Raw genomic sequence first — 17,026 nt, forward strand, 5'->3', positions numbered from 1 at the left:
TTGTCCATTTTTACGCTGAGTTGATAAGGACTGAGATGGAAACTGAACTTCTCGATTCCTCTTTTGACTGTAAGGATCTCCTTGTAGGTAGCATGATAATGTTTTTCTGACTCCTTGAATTGTCTACTTGCATGTCCACAGTAAAATCTCTTTCCATCTATCTCTTCAAATAAGACAGCTCCCCAAAAGTCATCACCGGCATCATTCTGGAGGATTCGTAGCCCTCTGTCAGGAATTTTTAAAGGAGGTGGTTGTTGTGCAATTCTTTTGAGGGTCTTGACAGCTGAGGTCTGCTCTGTTCCCCACGCAGGAGGATTCCTTTTGAGAAGTTTGAACAGCTGGCTGGTATGATTTGACACATGAGGGATAAAATCCCGAAGATAATTAATAATCCCCAGAAATTGTTGGATTTGCTTTGTTGTCAGATTATCGTCTGAGAATTTGAACAATTCTTCTGCAATATGTGGTCTAGGATAATACTGGCCATTTTCAAAATGCATTCCAAGAAACTCTATGCTTTTGACACCTATTTCTCCTTTCTTTGCTGACAACATAACCCCATATTTTTCAATTATTTTCCCAAACTGGGTCAATAAAATTTTATGGGAATCCTCATCTTTTGAGAAAAGTAAAAGGTCATCAATGTAAATGAGGAGGTTATCAAGCATAGGTTCAAAGATTCTGGTCATGGCCTTTTGGAACAGTGATGGGACGACTTTAAGCCCAAATGACATAACGGTCTATTGGTACTGGGCATTTGGAATACAGAAAGCAGTCTTGGGTCGATCTTCTGGGTGGATACCCAATTGCCAAAATCCTGCTTTGAGGTCAAACTTAGAAAATATTTTTGCATCTCTAAGATGGACTGTAAGTGAACTAGGTTTTGGTAAAGAGAATTTGTCATCTTGAAGGAAAACGTTAAGAGGCTTATAGTCAATGACTAACCTTTTCTTCCCTCTTTTGATTTCTGACCTTTTTTCAACATAGAATGCCTGGCAAGCCCAATTAGATTTTGTTGGTTCAATAAGGCCTTGCTTGAGTAGGGCAGCACATTCTTCTTTGGCGAGCTTGAGATCTTCTGGATTCATTCCTGGATGAGAGGCTTTTGTAGGACTGATATCTTCATTTTTCTTAAAGGGGAGTTTTATGAAAAACTCTTGATTTTTCCATAATGGAAATGGATGAGAGAACTGTTGATGACTATCAGCGCAAAACTTAAGAAGATGATCTCAAATATCTTCATATCCTGGTGGTGCTTGTTGGATTTCAAAAAGATTAGGAATTTCAGTATATGCACTAACGAAATTTTTATATCTAATTCCTTTAGGCAGTACTTGAAGACTCCTAGTATGATAATAAGCATCAAATCCAATAAGAATATCTTTCCCCGGGAGATCACTACCAAGAACTTTTATCCATAGAACACATCCTGGAAAGAATTGAATACCAATCTTCCTTCTAGTAATCCATTCAATCTTGAATGTTTTTGAATCAGCAGTAAGGAAGGATTGGTCACAAGGGATCCATGCTTCAGAAGGAAGAATATCAGGATTCATGATGGTTCTGCATGCTCCAATATCAATAAAAGAAATAACAGGGATTGGCTTTCATCCCTTCCTGGAAAGATATGAATTTTGACATTTGGCTTAGGAGTGACTTTGTTGTGATTTGGCTGAGAAGCCAGGGAACCAAGGAAAGACGGATGCATGGGTTGTTCAAGGGAATATAAATACCCTTGAGAATCATCTTCTTGGGATAAGGATTCAGAATCAGTTTCCTCGTCTTCAGAGAAAGGAAGAACATATTGTGTTTCTTCATCCTGAGCATCTTGTTCTTCAATGACAGATTCAACATCTTCATCTTTGTTGATCATCAGAATAGTCTACAAGTGTTCTAGCATCTTCACATCCTTTTTTGTCTTGTTGTGACAATTTTTTGCAAAATGTTCTTTTTTCTTGCATATGTAGCACCTATCAGATTTGTTTGAATAAGGCCTGCGCCTCTTAAAGTATCTCAGGAAAGGCTTTCTAGATCTTCTTCTGGAGTAAGAACCTTTTGGATATCTGAATCGACAATAATGATATTTTTTCTTGGTAGAACAAGAGCAATCTTTTTCATCTTTGCACTTTATCTTCAGGTGCGGTTTCTTGCAAGCATGCCTGAGCTTTGACTGTCCTTTCAGCATTCCTTTGAAGAACTTTTGTTGTTCACAGAGCTTATCCACAGCTGCTAATGCCAACTGATATATTTCTCCGATAGAAATGTCAGACATATTTCTATAGAGTGCATTGATAGCTCTATGAAGTTCTGGTTGCAGTTCATCTGGAAAAGAGACAATAAAAGTATGCCTGAGATTGACATCATTAGCTCCTCCAAGCATGTAATATTTTTCAGACATTCTCTGGAAATGTTTCTACAAGTCTCTTTTGTCCAGAGAACAACATTTCATCTCAAAGTATTCCTGGCGATACCTTTTGTCAATGATATGGAAATCACCAATGAATTCCTTGTGAATGAGTCCTAGAAGAGTTTCTGCATTATCAACTCTGGCTGCTGCTATCTTCTGGTAATCATTGAGACTTTGATACCATTCTCTTAATGTTCCCGTTAGTCTTGAGAGAAATTCTGTGAGAACTTCCTCAAGAGTTGCATCATGCCTGGCAAGCTGCAGGTCAATCTATGCTCTGAACTCATTGAGTCTGTCTCTCTATTTTTCCCGAGGGAGGTCATCAAAAGTGAGCCACGGACCTGTAGTAGGTTTATAGTCTGCTCTTCTTGGCTCAAACATGTGAGGAATAGTTGGTTCCTCATCAATAGGATCTTCAATTGTAGGATCTGGTTAGACCATTGCTACTTTAGAGATGTCAGCATGATATGTCTCAGAATCAGAGTTAGAACTGTATTCAATAGAGGAATCAAACTCAGTTTCAGAGGTTCTATCTGTTGATGATTGATCTTTATTCAAGGATTGGAAAGTGGCTATGGTTTTACTTGGATCAACAACTTCTTTTCCTTTTTCTCTATCTGGAAGAGAAGTTTGTTTTGGTGGAGATGATGGTGGAGTTCTTATTACAACTCCTTGAGAGGATGGTGTTGGTTCAATAGGTTTAGTGTATGAGGGTGATGGGTAGAAAATTCTTTCAGATGAAGGGAAGTGAGGTGGTTTTATTGAAGGTCTAGGAGGAGGATTTGGTTGGACAGGTGAAAAAGTTGGTTGTCAAGATTTTCTCAATTGTCTTAAAATAGGATAAGATATTTTGAAAACCTTACTGTAATCAGATTCTCTAGGGTAAGAAGGAGGTGATGTTGGATATGTAGGAAGTTGAAAACTAGAGGAGTAAGATGGATAAGGGTCATAGATGGTTTGTGAATGATCCTTTGCGATGTCTGACTCAATTCTTTGCAAATCCTTTCGGATTTGTGACAGTTCTTGCTCTTTCCTAGTAAACTCTAGTCCAATATACCCTTTTTCGATAAATCGCTTCAGATCTACATCTAGTTGATAAGCCTGAGAAGACAGAGTCATATAAAGCTATTTGACTTGATCAGAGACTTGGTCAAGCCTGCTTGTTAGAGTATCAATTCTAAGAGTCAGCAAGTCAAGCTTTGAATCAATCTTTGTCAAGGCTCTATTCTGGCCGATCGCATTCTGGGTCTGCCAGTTAAGAACTTCTTCTGCTGCTGAGACTAGTCTAGCTTCACCAGTAGGAGAGATTTCTGTTGGAACAAAGAAAGGTCTTGTTGGAACCTTTGTTTCTCTGTTGGTTCTTCTTTCAAGGGGAGTAAAATCCTACTCATAAGGCTCCATCATTGCTATACACAAGATGGATTGTTGGATGACAGGAATCACTAGATCTGGCCTTTGTTTAGGTAGGAAGTCTTCATGACCTGTTTTTTTTTTTTTAGCAAATCATACAGAGATAATCTGCTAGAAGGGACAGTAGGGACATGAGCCTTCCAGTTTCTAGCTTTCTGCTTCGGACCATGATCATCATCATCATGGTGATGATGGTAATGCCTGTGGGAACAAGGAGATATGTTCTTCTCCTTTTTCTTTTTTATGGCATATCTGATGGGGTAAGACCATCCATCTTCATCTTCATCGTCTGATGCTTCCCACCAGTAAGGGGTATCACATTCACAGTTAGGATCACATTCTTCTGGTGCATGATCCCAAATAAAATGGCCATCTATGTGAGACACATAACATGGCTTGGCATTCTGATCTACCCAAGCAATTAGAGGGTCTCGCTTGGATGGAACATAGGCTGGGGTGATGGTCAGAATACGTCCATAAGGTGCAGAAGAATCTTCTTGGCCTGGCTTGGTGAACACTCTTTTGATTGTGCCATCTAGAAGCCTTTTTATTTCAAGAAGAGTAGAAGTATGGACATCCCTTTGAACACCATGAAAATGTTTCTCATAGTTGGTGATCCACTCAAGAGGCATCAACTAAGCAAGTTCCTCTTTTGGGATCTGTCGAGGAATCTGGATGATGGAGGTATCATCAACTCTATCGGAAACCACATATAGAGCATCTTTAATGGAATTTGGAAAATGAAGATCAAGAGCATGATTCTGGAGTCTATAGTTGACTTGATGATGAAGAGTTGCTACGATAGCTCTGGGATCTTGTTCTACTCCAACTATCTGGACTTGGATTTTAAGTCTATCTGTCAAAATTGGATATGAAAGCTTGATGTTGAAGTCTGGGGCTATGGTAAGGATAACACTACCGTTGCTAAGAGTGGTTAGGACAGCATCAATCAAAGCAATACTGTAGGTAGTATCAACTAGAGCAACTTTAGCAATGGCTGGAATTTCTTTTCTCCCATAGAGTGTAAAAATAAGGCGTACAGCACCAATATGGAGATGGGTATAACCTTGAACTATCCACTCATTGATCAAGGGTTAAGGTATGTCAATATTGACATATTGTTCAGAGGAAGAGGCAGGAAGACCACATTTTCTAGTCTGGTAGACTGGACCACTTCTTTCACATTGGGTCTTCGAGTGGAGATCAGGTTTCTAACATTTCTGGTGACACAATTAGTACAGTGATAAAGGCTGTAAGGGCTGAGAAGTAGTAGATCTGTTTCCTGAACTCTAGCATCTTCAGGAAGATGATCTATCTCAACAAAGTTCTCTATTTTTCTAGAAAGAGTTCTACGAACAGAGGAAGGAAGTCTTTTTGGGATGAAGGAAGAAAAAAGATGAACGGGTTCAAGGCTATTTGAGGTTTCACTCATGATGTGATGGTGTTTTCTTACTCACATTCACAAATAATATCTCACTTCTGTCAAGTTTATGCGGGCTCTGATACACTGGACCAAGCTAACATAGTTTGATCAAATAAAAAATTATAATTGAATTTTTATAATGTACAATATTTTTTTATTTAATGCCCATTATTAGTATTTAGACAAATATTTCATTGAATTTCGTTGCTTTAAGTAAATATACATTGTTTTTGTGATTTAAATTTGCAGAATCATACCATCAAAAGAGACAAAGATATAAAAATAAAAAAAAAATTAACTACGTACTTGAAAATTTTTGATAAATATTAATTTGTTGATCAAAATTCTAAAATTTGGTCATTTTTGGGGTGTTTGGTAACTCTGGAAAACGAGACAAATTCCTTCACATATTTACTTCGTAAATCGTAAAAGCACTTCTGAAATCATGGTTGGATTTTCATCACTGTTTTGCAACGAAGATGCGCTCTTGTGCCACTAGAAGGTGCGCTTTTCCCCATCTTCCTCTCTGTATTCGATGTTCTTCATCTTCCATCATTCTCTCTTCCCCTTCTCCCCTCACCCCCAAGTTCTTTGCTCATTCTCAAACCCGAGATGTGAATAGCTTTCACGACTCCATAGCTTCATTCATTCGCTTACTCCATCAGCATCCCCCACCTTCCATACTCCAAATTAATAAGATTTTAGGATCACTTGCCAAGGCTCAGCATCACCGCACTGCCATCTCATTGTTTGCACAAGCTGAGTTCAGAGGATTCACACCCGATTTATTTACAATCAACATCTTGCTCAATTGTTACTGCCATTTGGATGACATGTATTCTGCTTTCTCAATATTGGGAAAGATTCACAAGATGGGTCTTCAACCGGATACTGTAACTTTAAATACGCTGATTAAAGGACTGTGCATTGGGAACCAGGTTGGGGAAGCATGGGACTTCTATGACGAGCTAACGGCCAAAGGATTCCAATTAGATGAAATTAGTCATGGAACTTTGGTTAATGGGCTATGTAAACTTGGCAAATTAAGGTCTGCCATTAAATTGATCCGAAAGATGGAGAGGCATTCAATTAAGCCTAATGTAGTCATATACAGTACAATCATTGATAGGCTTTGCAAATATGGACATATTGTTGAGGCCCATGCATTGTATTCTGAAATGATTGATCAAGGACTTTTACCGGATATTGTCACTTATAGCTCTTTAATCCACGGTCACTGCAGCAAGGGACAATGGGAAGAAGCTAATTGGTTTCTCCATGAAATGATGCTGAAAGGCATCGAGCCTAATGTTTATACATTTAATATATTGATTGATGTGTTCTGTAAAGAAGGAAAGATCATAGAAGCTGAAGTTATTCTTGGCAGGATGATGAAATGTGGCGAGAGACCTACTGTTGTAACTTACACTTCGTTAATGGATGGGTATTGTTCAATGGACAATGTTAAGGAGTCAAAACAAGTATTTAATAAGATGATTCGTAGTGGGCTGGCACCTGATGTAGTTAGTTTTAATATCTTGATTGCCGGATTATGTAAGATCAAAATGGTTGAAGAAGCTACGGTTCTGTTTAAAGAAATGCGTCACAAAAACGTAGATCCCAATACCTGGGCTTACAACTCTCTTATTCATGGCATGTGCAGATTAGGAAAAATGTCATATGTGCAGGACCTTGTTGATGATATGCATGATAGTGGTGTTGCCCCAGATGTAGTCACTTGTAACATTTTGTTACATGCAGTTTGCAAAAGCCAGCATGTCGAACACGGGATTGCATTATTTCAGCAAATGGTTGCCTTGGGAGCTCAGCCTGATTTGCACACACTTAACGTACTTATTGATGGTTTGTGTAAAGGTTATAGACTAAATGATGCTTGGGAGATTTTTGAATACCTTTTGAGCAAAGGCTATCGTGTAAATGTCTACATATATAGCATTATGATCAATGGCCTCTGTCGACAAGGGCTTTTTGATGAAGCCATGACTTTGCTTTCAAAAATGAAAGAGAATGAATGCCTGCCTAACTCAATGACATATAGAATACTTCTTCGAGCTCTTTTGGGAAAAAGTGAGAATGATAGAGTAGAGAATCTTCTTCATGAAATGATTGATAGTGGTCTTGTCAAACAATAAAACAAGGTTAGATACTCTCATCCTATTTACTTATACGTGTTCAAATTTTTAAATTTTCCCTCAATGGTTATCTAGTGATGGTTTCTATTTGGTTAAATTGTTGGATTATGTGATGGGCTGAATGGACTTGATGTGTTAATGTTCAAGTCATATCTTTAATAGATTCATTGTGATTATGGTATTTGGCCCAAAAAAAAAAAAACGATTGTGCTTATTGTATGTACCTATGAGTTTCGTTTTGGTCTGAACATGACATTGTTCTTTCTTTATTTATGGTTTATTTCTGCATCAATTTATCACCTTCATTGGCATCTAACTCCTCCAATAGAAAAAGGCTTTTGGTGGAGGGTTTTGTTTCACAGTAAGGTGTCTTTCATAACTCTAAGACGCATCTAGGTTCTTGCACAAGTATTAGCACTTTTCACTGTTTTAATTATAGCTTAAATGTTGTTCTATAGAGTTTGTAATCTAATGTAATAGTTCCCTTCAGGACATTATGGCCAACAAAGATTGTTCGTTAGGTTGTTTTAAGAATAAGGAAATTGATGTCTCGACGTATTTGGTTGCCTAAGCATAAATAAAGGTTTAGGAGTGGCCAGTACACTAGTGTTAACCTTGCATTTGCTTGATGATACTTTCTCCTTGTATCTGGCAAATGGAATAAATATTGTTTATTTTCCTCTTGCGTCATAGTCCTTGTTGATGCTTTCTCATTTATTGAACAGGGCGTGAGGTGAACTAATCACGTGATGCTTGAGCCCGTGAAAATCTCTTGCCTAATTTTTTCTTCTTACTTTAAAGATGGGAACGTGACGTTTGCTAGAAATTGATGCTGGTAATGAATTGAAATTGTATGTTTGATGCAATATGGTGCTTTAATTATGCTTTTAGACCGGAAAATTGCTCATATGTCTACCTATATATAAGCTCTGTTGTAGTCTCCGTAAACAATAAAGTTACAGCTCCTTTTGACCATTTGGCTGATTGTAATCTTTCTAGTGAAATAGGCGGTACATGTAACTGGGGAGGAATTGTGTCTGTTTGTTTGGAAAACATTGGAATTTTTGTCTTTGAAAACGTAGGAATTGTCTTCACTGGCTAAAAAATATGGGCACTAAGAAGAAAAATTAGGTTGCATTTCCAATTATTAGGTAATACTCAAAGGATACATATTTGGTCTATGTCAGGAAGGTCCGAATTTAGACCTAATTCAATATGTTTTTGGTTCAAACGATGTCCAGATTGTTTGAGCCTAAAACTATCGGAAACTTGTGACCAGAAGGTTTGTCCTTGCTAGACGATGCATAAGCTGCTTAGCTGTAACTTCTGGGTTTTTTATTCTTCTTCTCCCTCCTGGATTCTTTGTGGTTGCTTCGAAATCAGACTTTTTTTGCAGGTATCCATGTTACACACAAGGAAGTGATCAGCAAAGCCACTTGGAGAACTTTAACTATTGTTAAAACTGAAGAGGGCCTTCAACCTTCAACAGCATCTTTGCAACTCAGCAAGCAATCACAGATCAGTGAGGGAGGCCACATTATTACTTCATACCCAATATGCGGGATATTTGATTTTAAATTAAACAAGACCAAAAACAGATGGCCAGCAATCCATATCTCCATCTTTTGGAATCATCAAACTTTTTACAACTGGACATTTCAACTGCCAGTTCGAATGAAGGGTCTAGAGCTTCAGCTTTCCGCTCTCAGGGAAGCACAGTTTTTTCTTTTATCTCACTGTTACGTATCCAATGTTTTTTGTATTCCCTTATGTTTAGACTTGTTCTCTAATTCTTACTGTATTTTTGTTATCAAGGAGAGAATGACGCCATGGTCAATCCAACCATCACAAGATGACATCGGTGTCATTCACAAGGGCATCTGTTATCATTTGTTTCATTTTTATAATTAATAGTCTTATTCTGTATTCAGTTTTTGGGTTTATAGTACCCTATCCTGTGGATTAATAGACACTTGGAGAGCGTTACATCATAATTGCAGAGTTTTGGATTGTGTGAAATTGAGGGTCTATTCCTTAATATTTTGACGAGTTGGGATTTAGGAACTCATTAAAGTTCTCGTTAGCCCCGCAGCTGAAAAAACAGCTTGCATCTTTTGGTAGATTTTACATGCATGTTAAGGAGCTAGATGGATGCATATTGTAGCCGTAGCTAATTCCTCCTGGGCCATAATTTCTAACATGGTGAGTATTTCTCATTCAATTTAAAGTCCTAAATTTATCGTACATACCCATGAACACCCCTACTAGAGAGGAGTGAGGGATGTGCCAATGACCCTTCTAAGAGCCATTTAGTAGTAGCGCGGAGGACTAAAATATCAAAGCGAGGTGATGATCTGGAGAAGCAAGATTGTGTTATCAGAATGGCAGAGCAATGAGAGAGGCCACGAGATATTTCATGGATGAAGGCAAATGGGTGATATGGAGGTGAGGACAAGTATATGAGATTAGGGGTGTGTATTAGGCTCGCATGCTTAATATGTCTATCCGAGCCCGTGAAAAAAACGCCCAGCCCAACTGAAAAAAAAACTGTCCAAACAAAAAAGGACATTTTTGAGCAGGGCTAATTCATGGGCAGGGCGCCGTGGGCTAGTATGCTGCCCTACCCATTTGGCCATGCCAGGAAAAAAAAATAATTATGTATATTATAATACATAATATTATATTATTTTGAACAATTATCCCTTTTTATTTTTGCTACAAAAATTAGGAAACATTAGAAAAAAATGAAAGGAACATAAAAATTATAATTATGTAAAAGAACCAAATATCAAAATATAAGATTAAATGTGCTAAATTGCTCTTAGTCAAATTTCCTTCTTTTCCTCTTACCCCCAATTTCAAAAAAAAAAAAAAAAAAAAAGGAAAACCGCCTTTCAAATTTTGTGTTTTCACATGACTATAAGAATGCGCCAACTATATGAAGAACTAAAGAATTAAACTATAGAATTAGCTCAATTATTAAATGTTTTAATTATTAAATAATTTTTTACCTCCCATAAGAAATCGAAGGCTGAAGAACAAGACTACATAAGCCTTGCATATATGAGTGATTGAGTCATTTGTGATAAATTTTTTCCTCTCACCTTGTCTCAAAGCATGGTAATTGAATTTTTTTTCTATAAATGATATGGGCAAGATGTCACTAAGTTGGGCAAGAAAACTTGCCCAAGGCCACTCCAAAATGGTTAGGGTTTCTATCGGGTTGGGCTGGTTTTTGTAGCTCGCTTATCTTTCGAGCTGAGCATCGGGCAGGGTGCTTGCCCTATCCAACCCTATCCATATGCAGCCCTAAGATGCACAAATGGGGATGTAGCTGGAATTAGAAGTTTTTAGGAATTCGATGAATGAGCTTGTGCTTGGACTTGCGTTCTCAGAATCATGGGCCTTCTTGCTTCTGAGGAAATGGGACATGGCTGAAGCGGGGAGAAGGAATGATGAGGTCTGGTCCTCTGGAGAACAACGGGGAATAAACTGTAACAAAACTTTTTAACATTGCACATTCTAATTTAACGGAAGGACTAACGGCTTTAATGGTTAAAAATTTAAGGATCCAATAAAAAAAATAAAAAAACCTTAAGGACCTAATTCAAAACCAGTATAAATCATAAGGATTTCCAAATTAGTTTTTCCGTATTTTTTATGAAAATCTATGATGATTTTTATATTTATATTGAGTATTTATATTTATTTATTTAAATTATAATTTATTATAATTTAACTTTTTGCATTATTGAATTTTTTTGATAATAATATTATTCTTTAACGTTAAAAAGCATTTTATTAACAATATTATATTTTTTATTAGGGGTAACATGGTAAATTGCACAATTTTTCAATCCATTTTTATCCAACCAAACATAAAATTTTTCATCAACCCATGTTTTATTTCAGTGCTTACCAAATATGCTACAGCATAGAAGTTTCTCATTCCATTCCATTCCAATCAATTCTTTCTACCAGACAGGCCTTTAAAGTACCTGATGGTGAATTCATATGGTCAATATTATGAATGAAGCAATGAATCTCTTCATTTAGTGTTATCTGTACAAGTGCTGAAAGTTTCTTGAATAGGTTGTTTCCAATTAAAATTGTTGAAGATCCAATAATATTGTTTTGGTCTTATCTTTTAATACAAGTCTCAGTCTCTGATGTATTCTAGTTGGGATCTTGAGATTCAGCAATATGATGATCATTTTGCTTGGAATGCTCACGAGATGTGCAACACATTGTTTCTATTACGAGATCCCCCAACTTATTGCATAGTTCAGCTTTTGATAGACTGTAGCCATCTAAACGTGGCCTCTGGCTTAGTTTGGTAGGTTGTTGCAACCTGGGGATAATACTTGCAATATATTCTTTCAGTTTTTAATATAAAACTTAATTGTTGAGTTAATTTTAATCCTAAATATAAAATATATTTATTATATTTATCAGTTTTTACTAAATTACCTCTATGGATACTCCTTGAACCTAATCAAGTAGAAGAGAGAGAAAGAATATTAAGGAAAATAATTATGGTGTTTTAGAAAAAACATGTCATATTTTTTATAATTAACTAAATTAGTTAACTTTCTTAATCTAATCAAATTAGTTAAATATGTTTTATATTAAGAACCGGAAAAGTAATTTCTTGCCTTGCCTTTTCAGAAGGGGGAAAAAAAAAAGCAATGGATTCTTCTTCCTTTTTCTTTCTTTATTTTTCTTTAGGTTACAGAGTGCATTATTCTTTAATTTTGAATCAAGTGATGCCGCCTCCTCTGCTTCATAATTAGGATGTGTTTGGTATGACAGAAAATAAGAGGAGGGGAGGAAAGAAAATTTTTTAATAAGCTTGATTTAAAAAATTAAAAAAATAGGGTTAAAAGTTTTTAATTAATTTTTATTCCTCTTTTATATTAATTTTTTTATTAAATTTAAAACCCCACTATTTTAAATGCAGCACATTAAAATTTTTCTTCCCCTTTCCTTTGCTCCCTTTTCCTCATACCAAAATAGTAACTTAGTGTGCTCGAGTACAAATGTAGCATAATTTAGATTCACTTAGACTGTGTTTGGGTGACACTCCAAACCATGGTTTGGAGAATAAATCATCCAAACACCCACCCAAAAACCAAAACCATGGTTTTGGCTCCAAAAGCATGGTTTTAGAAAAAGCAAAAAAAATTTGCTTTTGGAGAAAAAAGGGAGTATGAGAGCCTATAGGATATGTATCTTGTTATTTTTTTTATAAACATATTTAATCTTATATTTTATAAATATACATACATATTAATTATTTATTAATTATATTATCTTATGTATTATTAATTATGTTAATAAAAAATATATTATTAACAATTTTATTCCTTCAAATTAAAATATATCATAAAATCTATTTTTTCTGTAATTATCATATTAACTTATGTATTTTTTTTAGTAATTTGTATATATAAAAAGTGTTTCTAATAACAACTATCCAAACACTCTCACTTCTCAAAATCGCTTTTTCATAAAATCTATTTTTTCCAAAATCTATTCTTCCCAGAATCTATTCTCCAGAATCACTTTTCCAAACCACGGTTTGGTTTCATCCAAACATACCCTTAGTTGAAGTTCTCAAACTTCGTACATAGTTTTGTTGCTGAATGAAATTTCATAGGTTTTACGCCAAAAAAAATAATTGAAGTTCTCAAAATTATTTGTTTGTGAGAAATTTTTACACTCCTCCGGTTCTAAATATATAAAAAAGAAAAACTAGTTGAAGAATTTGCTTTAATCCTCCCAAATTTAATATTTTTCCCCCACACTCTCTCTATTGATGAGGACTATTCATTAAGAGAGTAGTTTTTCATGCAAATGATTGGAACATGTATTCTAAGAAAATCAACACATGATTTATAAAAATAACTAAATCTTTTCTACAAATTAGTTATTACTACCTCCGGTCTTAATTATAAGAGCCAGTTGACTAATTTGAGAAAATTAAAGAAAGAAGTTAAGTTAGTTATTTGTAATAAATATATGTTGTTTTTCTTAAAATATCCTTGCTAATCAAGTTTGTTGGCTAGAACTACCATTATTAGAAGGGTTATTTTGAAAAAAATACATAAATATTAGAGAAAAAGTGGATTAGAGTCTTATATTTAAGACCAAAATAAAAGTTAAATGAGGTCTATGTTAAGGACCAGAAGTAGTAGTTTATACCATTTTGTCCCAATTTAGAAAAGTTTATTTCTAAACATAAATCATTTGCAGGGTAATTAATGAATGTTTTTCAATTTTGTTCCTGTTAACTTCATAAATGCATATAGAGATAAAGGAAATAAGTGAGAGAAAATATAAAATACTCCATTATTTTTAATACTTTTTTTAATAAGAGCAAATGTGAACAAATTATCAATTTAATGCATTTCTTGATTTGCGGGTTTTGAGTGCAAGTAAACTTATAAATAGAGACTTATAAATAACAACAAAATAATACATTTAGGACCGGAGAGAATGTATTTGTTTTTTAGTTGATGAAATGTGGTGGGAGACCGACCTAATGTTATAACTTATCATGCTTTAAAGTACCCTAATGGATGATTCATAAGGTTAAGATTATCAATGACAATGAAGCAATGAATTTCTTCAATTGGTGTTATGCCTTTACAAATGATGAAGGTTTTCTTGAGTAGTTAGCAAATGCTTATTGATTTGTTTCCAATTAAAATGGTTGAGGATCCAATAATAATGTTTTCCTCTTATCTTTTAATATATCTATAATTGTATGTTGACTTTGTGCTTGTTACTAGTGATACTTCATCCTTCTTAGCCAATATTCTCATACCTGTTTCTTTTAGCAAATTTAATATTGAGAAAATAGTAAATATATATGTTGCAGAGTATTTTTTTTCCCCTTCTATGCGAATGTTCTCAATTTGTTCTACTATAATTTGTTTAAATTTAAAATTTTGACGGGGAAAATTTTTAACGGAACACATCATAAGTTTGCTGTGACATAATTTTATGAGAACAATTTTATTATTGTTTTTAAATGATTAATCATGTGATATCTGATTTTTTTTCCAGTAAATCATATAATATCTGATACTTTTAATAAATACAAAATTAAAAAACAAAAGACACCCAATATATATGTTTGCAATATATATGTTTGCACATATATATAGAAAAACACTCATTATTTTACTTTAGAGTAAAATATTCTAACCTCCCTAATATTTTATTCTAATTACATAGATCTCTCTTTTATTCTGAAAATATAAATTTAAGTCTAAATTATTAACTTCATTAAGAATATTTTAAAAAGATGTTTTTTTAATTAAAATTTATGTTAAACTATTTTTTATTTACTGATTTACCTTTCATAATACTAAATCCTTAAATTTTGGCTAAAACTATTTTAAAAATTTTAAGAATTTTTCTTTTACTTTAATTTTATTTTTTATTTTTATAAATAATTATTTGTTTAATGTCTTTATCATATCGGGACAGAAAATTAAATAATTTAGTTAATATTACTATAAAAAAATTGAATGAAAAATTGATTAATTCTTTAAATAAATATATAGTCGATCACAAAGTTATAAATGTTTGCAACAAAAATTTTGTTTAAAATTTTTAAATTATAAATTAAAATGATTTAAGAAATTACTTGCTTTAAAAACAAGCTTTCTCATACCTGACTTTGGATCTTATATAATTTCGTTTGGAAAGAATTATTTTATCAATAATAATTTCTGGGATATATTCTTATTCTACACAGCAACTGTCCCTTTCTTCTTCTTTTTTTCCCCGTTTGTATAATTTTAACGATTTTTTTTTTTTAAAACTTTAGCGGACGCTGGCACATTGCTCCCATTTCACGGTCAAGTGCTCCAGGGCGAGATTTCATATCGGGGAGTATGTCGTTGTGTGCCGCTAGGAGGTACGCTTTTCCCCCAACTTCCTCTTTGTGTTCGATTTTCTTCATCTTCCGTCATTCTCGCTTTCCCTTTTTCCCTCACCCCCAAGTTCTTTGCTCATTCTCAAACCCCAAATGTGAATAGCATTCACGACTCCGTAGCTTCATTCAATCGCTTACTCCATCGGCATCCCTCACCTTCCATACTCCAAATTAATAAGATTTTAGGATCACTTGCCTAGTCTAAACATCATCGCACTGCCATCTCATTGCTTGCACAAGCTGAGTTCAGGGGATTCACACCCGATTTATTTACACTCAACATCTTGCTCAATTGTTACTGCCATTTGGGTGACATGTATTCTGCTTTCTCAATATTGGGAAAGATTCACAAGATGGGTCTTCAACCGAGTACTGTGACTGTCAATACGCTGATAAAAGGACTGTGCATTAGGAACCAGGTTGGAGAAGCATTGGACTTTTATGATGACATCATGGCCAAAGGATTTCAGTTAAATGAAGTTAGTTATGGAACTTTGGTTAATGGGCTATGTAAACTGGGCAAATTAAGGTCTGCCATTAAATTGTTCCGAAAGATGGGGAGGCATTCAGTTAAGCCTGATGTAGTCATATACAATACAATCATTGATAGCCTTTGCAAATGTGGACAAATTGTTGAGGCCCATGCATTGTATTCTAAAATGATTGATCAAGGACTTTTACCCGATATTGTCACTTATGGCTCTCTAATCCATGGTCACTGCAGCAAGGGACAATGGCAAGAAGCTAACTGGTTGCTCCATGAAATGGTACTATTGATAGCCATCGAGCCTGATGTTTATATGTTTAATATATTGATTGGTGCATTTTGTAAAGAAGGAAAGATCATAGAAGCTGAAGTTGTTCTTGGCAGGATGATGAAATGTGGCGAGATACCTACTGTTGTAACTTACAATTCATTAATGGATGGGTATTGTTCAATGGACAATGTTAATGAGTCAAAAGAAGTATTTAATAAGATGATTCGTAGTGGGCTGGCACCTACTGTAGTTAGTTTTAATATCTTGATTGACGGATTATGTAAGAGCAACATGGTTGAAGAAGCTAAGGTTCCGTTTAAAGAGATGGGTCACAAAAGCGTAGATCCCAATGCCTGGACTTACAACTCTCCTATTCATGGCATGTGCAGATTAGGAAAAAAGTCATCTGTGCAGGACCTTGTTGATGATATGCATGATAGTGGTGTTGCCCCAGATGTAGTCACTTATAACATTTTGTTAAATGCATTTTGCAAAAGCTGGAATATCGATCAAGGGATTGCATTATTTCAGCAAATGGTTGCCTTGGGAGTTCAGCCTAATTTGCGCACACTTAACATACTTATTTATGGTTTGTGTAAAGGTGATAGAGTAAATGATGCTTGGGAGATTTTGAATACCTTTTGAGCAAAGGTTATCATTTAGATGTCTACACATATAGCAATATGATCAATGGCCTTTGTCGGCAAGGGTTGCTTGGTGAAGCCATGACTTTGCTTTCAAAAATGAAAGAGAATGACTGCCTGCCTGATTCAATAACATATAGAATACTTCTTCGAGCTCTTTTGGGAAAAAGAGAGAATGATAAAGTAGAGAATATTCTTCATGAAATGATTGATATTGGTCTTCTCAAACAAACAAGGTTAGATACTCTCATCCTATTTACTTATACTTGTTCAAATTTTTAAA

General features: G+C 34.9%; 1 protein-coding gene across 1 annotated transcript; it reads left to right on the forward strand.

Annotated features, from left to right (window-relative positions):
* The first annotated feature begins 5,719 nt into the window (after window positions 1-5,719).
* On the forward strand, window positions 5,720-16,744 carry LOC114760003 (pentatricopeptide repeat-containing protein At1g62930, chloroplastic-like). Its single transcript, XM_028949242.1, has 3 exons — window positions 5,720-7,376; window positions 10,789-10,853; window positions 15,542-16,744. Exons 1-3 carry the CDS (start codon window positions 5,720-5,722, stop codon window positions 16,742-16,744), a joined length of 2,925 nt encoding a protein of 974 aa, XP_028805075.1.
* Window positions 16,745-17,026: the final 282 nt, after the last annotated feature.

The sequence above is a fragment of the Neltuma alba genome, unplaced genomic scaffold, assembly GCF_004799145.2.
Source record: "Neltuma alba isolate B1F8T4 unplaced genomic scaffold, ASM479914v2 tig00010926_pilon, whole genome shotgun sequence".
Taxonomy (NCBI): Eukaryota; Viridiplantae; Streptophyta; class Magnoliopsida; order Fabales; family Fabaceae; genus Neltuma; species Neltuma alba.

Coding starts and splice junctions, on each gene's coding strand:
- LOC114760003 (XM_028949242.1), top strand. CDS start 5,720: ATGCGCTCTTGTGCCACTAGAAGGTGCGCTTTTCCCCATCTTCCTCTC. Junction 7,377..10,788: donor TCATGAAATGATTGATAGTG/GTCTTGTCAAAC, acceptor TTGCGTTCTCAG/AATCATGGGCCTTCTTGCTT. Junction 10,854..15,541: donor CGGGGAGAAGGAATGATGAG/GTCTGGTCCTCT, acceptor TCACTTGCCTAG/TCTAAACATCATCGCACTGC.